The sequence below is a fragment of the Mya arenaria genome, chromosome 15, assembly GCF_026914265.1.
Source record: "Mya arenaria isolate MELC-2E11 chromosome 15, ASM2691426v1".
Classification (NCBI taxonomy): domain Eukaryota; kingdom Metazoa; phylum Mollusca; class Bivalvia; order Myida; family Myidae; genus Mya; species Mya arenaria.
The window spans coordinates 50,355,846-50,362,234 of NC_069136.1; the positions used below are offsets into that span (position 1 = coordinate 50,355,846).

The 6,389-nt window shown below is 34.0% G+C and overlaps 2 protein-coding genes across 2 annotated transcripts; one reads left to right on the plus strand and one right to left on the minus strand.

Moving 5' to 3' along the window:
• The first annotated feature begins 1,271 nt into the window (after window positions 1-1,271).
• On the plus strand, window positions 1,272-4,449 carry LOC128219970 (uncharacterized). Its single transcript, XM_052928184.1, has 6 exons — window positions 1,272-1,699; window positions 2,515-2,576; window positions 2,763-2,798; window positions 3,070-3,161; window positions 3,476-3,675; window positions 4,342-4,449. Exons 1-5 carry the CDS (start codon window positions 1,276-1,278, stop codon window positions 3,672-3,674), a joined length of 813 nt encoding a protein of 270 aa, XP_052784144.1. The 5' UTR covers window positions 1,272-1,275; the 3' UTR covers window position 3,675; window positions 4,342-4,449.
• On the minus strand, window positions 3,789-5,551 carry LOC128219460 (putative nuclease HARBI1). Its single transcript, XM_052927271.1, has 5 exons — window positions 5,488-5,551; window positions 5,123-5,239; window positions 4,602-4,713; window positions 4,120-4,270; window positions 3,789-3,977 (listed from the first exon to the last, which is right to left on the minus strand). Exons 1-5 carry the CDS (start codon window positions 5,549-5,551, stop codon window positions 3,789-3,791), a joined length of 633 nt encoding a protein of 210 aa, XP_052783231.1.
• Window positions 5,552-6,389: the final 838 nt, after the last annotated feature.

Sequence of the window (6,389 nt, forward strand, 5' to 3'; positions counted from 1 at the left end):
CGGACGGATGGTTCTTACCCTCACATACTACAGTCCTCTCCTCCTTAACATTTCAGGCCGATCCAGGCACTATTGCCTTTTATTTCTGACCGAGCATACCTGGTTGCTTGTTGCTACCCATCCTCACACCACACTTGGACCCCCCCCCCCTTCATCCCCTTCCCTCCCCCTCCCTCCTTCCGTTAAACAAATATAACAGATTGTACAAATTGCTATGTACATATGTCGTGGATCAGACCCCCAAACTCTCGCTCGGCTACACGCACCTTTCATATGCAATGAATGCAAAGCTTTCCTTGTAACCATCAGCTGAACCAAAAGCAACCCATGCCAGTGTGCATTACCTCACGTTAGAAAGCAATAACAGCGTGCCATTGTATTGTTCGTTGTCCTATTTTTCACAATGCTTTTACCACCACATCCCAGTCCAATGGATATTTCTCCCGTTAATATTCATACTTTGAGTTTATTTTACAATATCCTGTGTTTCAATGATGTTCTTGTGTATGTTATAATATCTCAAAATTAAAAGCCATATGTGTTATAATCTTTTTAACATTTCACTTAATGATCAGAATAAGTTTTTCAAAACTAAAATATATATTTACTTTAAACGAAGTCAATGATGTATAGCCAGAAAGTCCTGATACAAATATTTTACATGATTTTCAATTAAAATTCTTAACAAAACCAAGGGTATGCTTTAAAATGATTAATTATAACCATACCACATGTATTGATGTGTTGTGCCTCAGGATCTACCTTATTTTTTCTACTTGCTTTTAGTTTGTAATGTTATTTAAACATCATTGCAGAAAATATAAAGCGTACATGTATCTATACATTTTAATTTGAATGCCCTCTGCTCCACTTGAACACGTTTAACAAATTGTTCAAAATCTGAAACATTCGCCTACATGAGCGCAAAGGCTCAGGTAAAAACCATTTAATTAAAGCATGAAATCAATTAAATAGACATTGGCCCGATTGTTCAGAAAGTCGCTAAAAGTTAGCGAATCGTCAAATTAACAATCGCTACTTTTTTATGCATCGCTTGCTAACAAATTGTTAAAATTCCGATTGTTCAGACTATTGTTATCGCTATCGCTAACTAATAATCGTTAAACTATTTAACGATATCTCTAGGAAGTTTAGCGATATCGCTAAATTTTAAGCGACAAATGTATAATGGGGTTGACCCATAATGCATTTGCTTTTTCCCACAATGCATTTAAATGCATAAAGTATTACCCACAATGCATTGAAAAAAACATAATGGCTGCCCAAGCAGACAACACTTTGTCATTGTCAGAAAAAAATAAGAAAAGAGGTTGCAACTTTAGTGCATATGAGAGGGAAATTCTCATAACTGAATATGAAAAAGTAAAGGACAAATTAAATAACGCAAAGGTATCACAAGATGCGAAACAAAAGATGTGGGATTGTATTGGAAGTGCTGTTTCACTTGCTGGAGTTGGGATAAGAACAGGAAAAGATGTGAGAAACAAATTTCACAACTTGAACCGGGTTGCAAAGTCAACAGAAATGCAACAAAGAAAGCATTTGAAGGGAACAGGGGGTGGACCACCATCTGAAAAACCGCCCGAGGTGGTGCTCCGCCTTATTAACATCAATAAGGCAGACCCAGGCTTCAGTGGGATTCCTGGTGGGCTAGAAACCACAATTGCAGCAGAGAAGGGTATAAGACTTCTTAATTCATTGTTTATTTATAGATTTAATCATCAAGTACTACTTAATTCATTAAGTATCATGTTTATTTACAGATATATTTCTACACTATCAAATGCTTATTAAAATATTTCCGTCTGCTAAAAAGATACACAAATGAACTCGACATGTTCTAAAAATAGAAAATGGAATTCCTACCTCCATTTTGTTTCCATGTGGAGTGTGAATATGACAAATCCTTGAATAATGAAAAGATGTCATGATAATTTACCATAGTCAATTGTCCATGACATAAGTTCATACCTTTGCAAGTACATGCTACGTGTCGCAGCTTCAAATATTATCCAGTAAAGCGATTTTTTCTTCCAGCGCTTGCCAACTTCTGTCATGATTCATGTGCCACTTGATTGTAGAATGGTTTAACCGGTTTATGTTATTAAAATTCGAATGTCACAAACTTTTAACACGATGAAATAATCATTAAATCACAAACAGTTGTAAACAAATAAATGTGATACATGTTAAATGTATCTTTTGCAAGCATTTATATCATTTTGTTTAGATCTATTAATTTATTTATTTAAAATTATAATCAAGCAATTCTATATTTCATGACAGTGCCTTCCCTTGATATTTGAGGCCCTGACATGGGGTCACCATAACCCATTGTATAAATAAAATCCAAATTTTGAGACGGTTATTAGTATTGAACTGCTTCGATTCAGCACATTAGATGCAATGGATTTTATTTTATCCTTTCAATTTAATTTTGTTTCATCTATCATCGATGTAACTTTAAAAAATAAACATAACATATATTTTCAGAATTAAAGGTCGATGAGCTGCCAAATGGTGATGTGGTTATTCAAGTCATACCAGAATCAGATGTATGTTTATTTTATTCAATTGTAAATTATCATGTTGATATAATGTATACATTTATGAATTAAATACCTTAATTTTTAGCAATTAAAATTGAATTATATATCAACAATTGATCATTAAAGAGTGAACATGTAATCACACCCTATTCTTAAATAGTACACTTCGATGTATGCTTTATACATTTACAGTCAGAAGCAGAGAGACGTGCAGTGTTCGATTTGGACGTAAGAAATTAAAATTATTTTCTAGGCTGTATTAAAAATGTTAATGGATTTAGAGGCTGAAGGAGGAAACAAATTCTGAAATAAAATATATAATTAAATGGGTGTTATTTAGGGTTATAACTTACTGTCAAACTCAGTTGCAAGATATATATTTTATTACATTGAAAGTAAGGTACACACATACGAAGCCAAAATCATGACTTGTAAAACAAAACAATAATTCTATCCAATGTGTATTAATTCTATATCTTAATTTGCTTTCTCATATCAGACGATAGAATTAGACAGAGGAAGCCAGTCCACCGGCAAGGAATTCCAAAGTAGAATGCAATCCTCGAGTAATCAGCAAGTGAAAAAAATGAAGTAAGCAATTTTATACATATAAGGAATTGTTAACTTTAAAATGGAATACTAACTTATTTGAACTCTGGAATGAAATATGTAGTTGTATATTTATGCAACAAGACGTGAATAGACATAATAACATTGTATTTATCGCATTAAATGTTTTCGTCTAGATATGAAGATGATACTACCTTCAATAACCTTGGTTTCAAATACAAGCTGAATAAGCAATAGATGGGCAACGCTGCAAATGTTGTTTTATTTAGTTATTAGATACAATAATTTTAAATTTTAATTAATGTTTTTTTTTCATTAACATGTTATCCTTGCAGAACATCTCTGCAGGAAAAGGTGCAGACAGCTCAACTGGAATGGTTCGAAGGACAAAATAAAAAAGTTGAGCTGGAGATGGAGCTTTTGAGGGAAAAGATCGCAACGTCTAGGGAGAAAAGGAAGCTGTTTAAAGCTTTGCAGATAGAGTTGAAGGGGAAGGATGACATGGACATAATTCCATTAGTTTGTGACGAATAGGGTAAGTGGATCAGTTAACAGAAATGCATAGAACACGTAACATAAACTTTACTTTGTTACATCAAAACAACAACATAGCACCAGCTGCATGCTTCCTTCCAATAGGAAATGTTCCTATCCAAAATAGGCCTGCGCAATATGGTCACGGATGGCAAATCCATTTTCACCACCAACATAGGGTATAAGTGGAAGTTCATCCACATCGCCGTCATCAACGTCAGGTTCACCAAACAATATGGCAATGTTATGCAATACTGCGCAAGCGACAATCTCTCTACATGCTTGAGCGGGTGTCTTCCTTACCTAGAGTATAGTATATAAAACAAATTGAATAACTTAACATATATAGGCAAAGCTTCGAGCTTATATATATATCCTTTTTTTATATCCTTTTTTTAAGATATATAGCATAATTACATAACCTAAATTAATCTATCAAACAGACCTTCTTGCACATGACGGAGAATCTTCTCTTCCATCTACCAAATGTTCTTTCTATAACAACCCTCGAACGGCAGTGGGCTCTGTTGAATCTGGTTTTCACCGGTGTATCAGAGACTCTGTACGGCGTCAACATGTAACGCGAACAAGCATATCTTAAAAAAGACAAGAGAGAGAAATACTTTAATCTTGTGGCTGTTAATAATGTTATAATTTGTTGTTTCAGATTGGACCATAGCAGATAAGAAACAGGGGGAGATCATCAGTTCTGAAAATAATACTGTGTTAAAAAGATGACACTATTCATTCTGAGTATTAATAATGTTTTAATTGATCTCATTTGATAAACATATTGAATTCAAAGGTTTGAAATATACATTATAACAGTGTGATATACTGTTGTAATAATAATTAGATTCAATTTTTTTTATCTTTCAAATGTTTGTGTATATTGTGTGTTGCCCAAAAGTTTTAATGTGGACCTACCCGCTGTCAACAAGTAGAACACCATCTTCAAGTGTATGAATATTTTCCTCCAGAAAGTCCTGTAGCGAAGACGCTCGAAAAACAAAACTGTCATGCGCAGAGCCCGGCCATTCTGCATTTATGAAAGTAAATCTTCCTGAAAATATGGTAAATTCACTGACCTTTATCAACAGACGATTGATTATGTGATCATAAGGTCAAATAACCAAGTTCATTGTTATCTTTTAAAAAAGGATTTCACCTTGATAAACATAAGACCCAGCTCATCCAACATCTTCAAATATAAATTCAAATACTGATGTTAATACACAAAACATGATTTTGAGGTCAGTGTCCTTCTGACCAAATCACTAAATGATATTAATCCTTTCCAATAGGCGAAAATTCAGATTCAGACTTTTACTTTTCAAAATCGGCGGAATACTCAGTTAATATGCAATACACACGATAGTTTATGATAAACACATACGTGAACAATTAAAACAGGATTCACCTGAATAATGTATTGCAATATTATGTACCTTTATTATCACAAACTGCCATTACATTTATGGATGCCCTTCCCTTCCTGTTAATGAACGGCCTTTCTTCTGTTGGGCCTGGCTTCGTAATTTCAACATGTGATCCATCAATGGCATCTGTTGTCGAAACACATTTTATTACAAATGAGCATAATTAATATAAATTGATCACTATGAAACGGAATGGAAATTCTTTAATCCATCTACAAATATTTGTTTTTAAGATTAATGATAAATTTAACAACAGCTTTAAAAAAAATGAATGAATTGAACCAAAATTAATGCAACATATGAACGTATGATAATGTGATGTTGGTTACACTCATAATTTTTATATTTTTTAATACATATGGATGATTTCGCACCAATCACATTTGGAATCCCAACTACATCCGCAAACCCTGCCATAATGTTGCGACGGGTGTCCATTCTAGTCGGCCAACGTATAAAGCGATCTTTCATCTCTACAAGACCTTCTGTTACATGTTTTACCACGCGACAAACTGTCGCCTTGTCGCGCCCCATGGTGTCCCCTACCACATCGAAAAATGCCCCAGTGGCATAATAACGTAGAGCAATGCAAACCTGAGGGTAAGAAAACATACGTATGTTTTTACGTAAGTTTTTGTTTCATTGATAATACATTTATGTTTTCTACGATTAACAATTAATATCACGGGTCTATTAACTGATTAAAGGTCCATGTTAATATTAATGATTGAAAGGTATATATATACACATAAGTCCAATTATAATTCCTCTGATTAATTGAAATTTTTACCCAAAATGAAAAAAAAATGGTATAAATATTTACCTGCTCTGCGGGATCCATGGCACAACCTTTACCGGTAGGTCTACGGAGCCTTTCTTCAAGCCGGTCAGTTATAAATTGCAACCCTTCCTTACCAAATCTGTACTTTGCACGCAGTTCCTTGTCTGTGAGAGTTTTATATACAAAATTTGGCCGATAAACACGTTTTTTCCTGATGTTTACATTCTGAGCACCAATTATTGCGGCCATTTTGTTTGTCGTCGTTAACCGTCGCTAAATTTTTGATATCAGGGTAAGAGGTGATTTAAATTTGTTGTTAGTTTAACGAAAATGTTGACGATCGCTATTGCTAAAAACTTCTGAACAATCAAAAACAAATTAGCGAATATCCTAACGATCGCTATCTGTTTATCGCTAAATTTAACAACGATTTTCGTCGTTAACTATTTAGCGACTTTCTGAACAATCGGGCCATTATGACATAAACTCAAATTG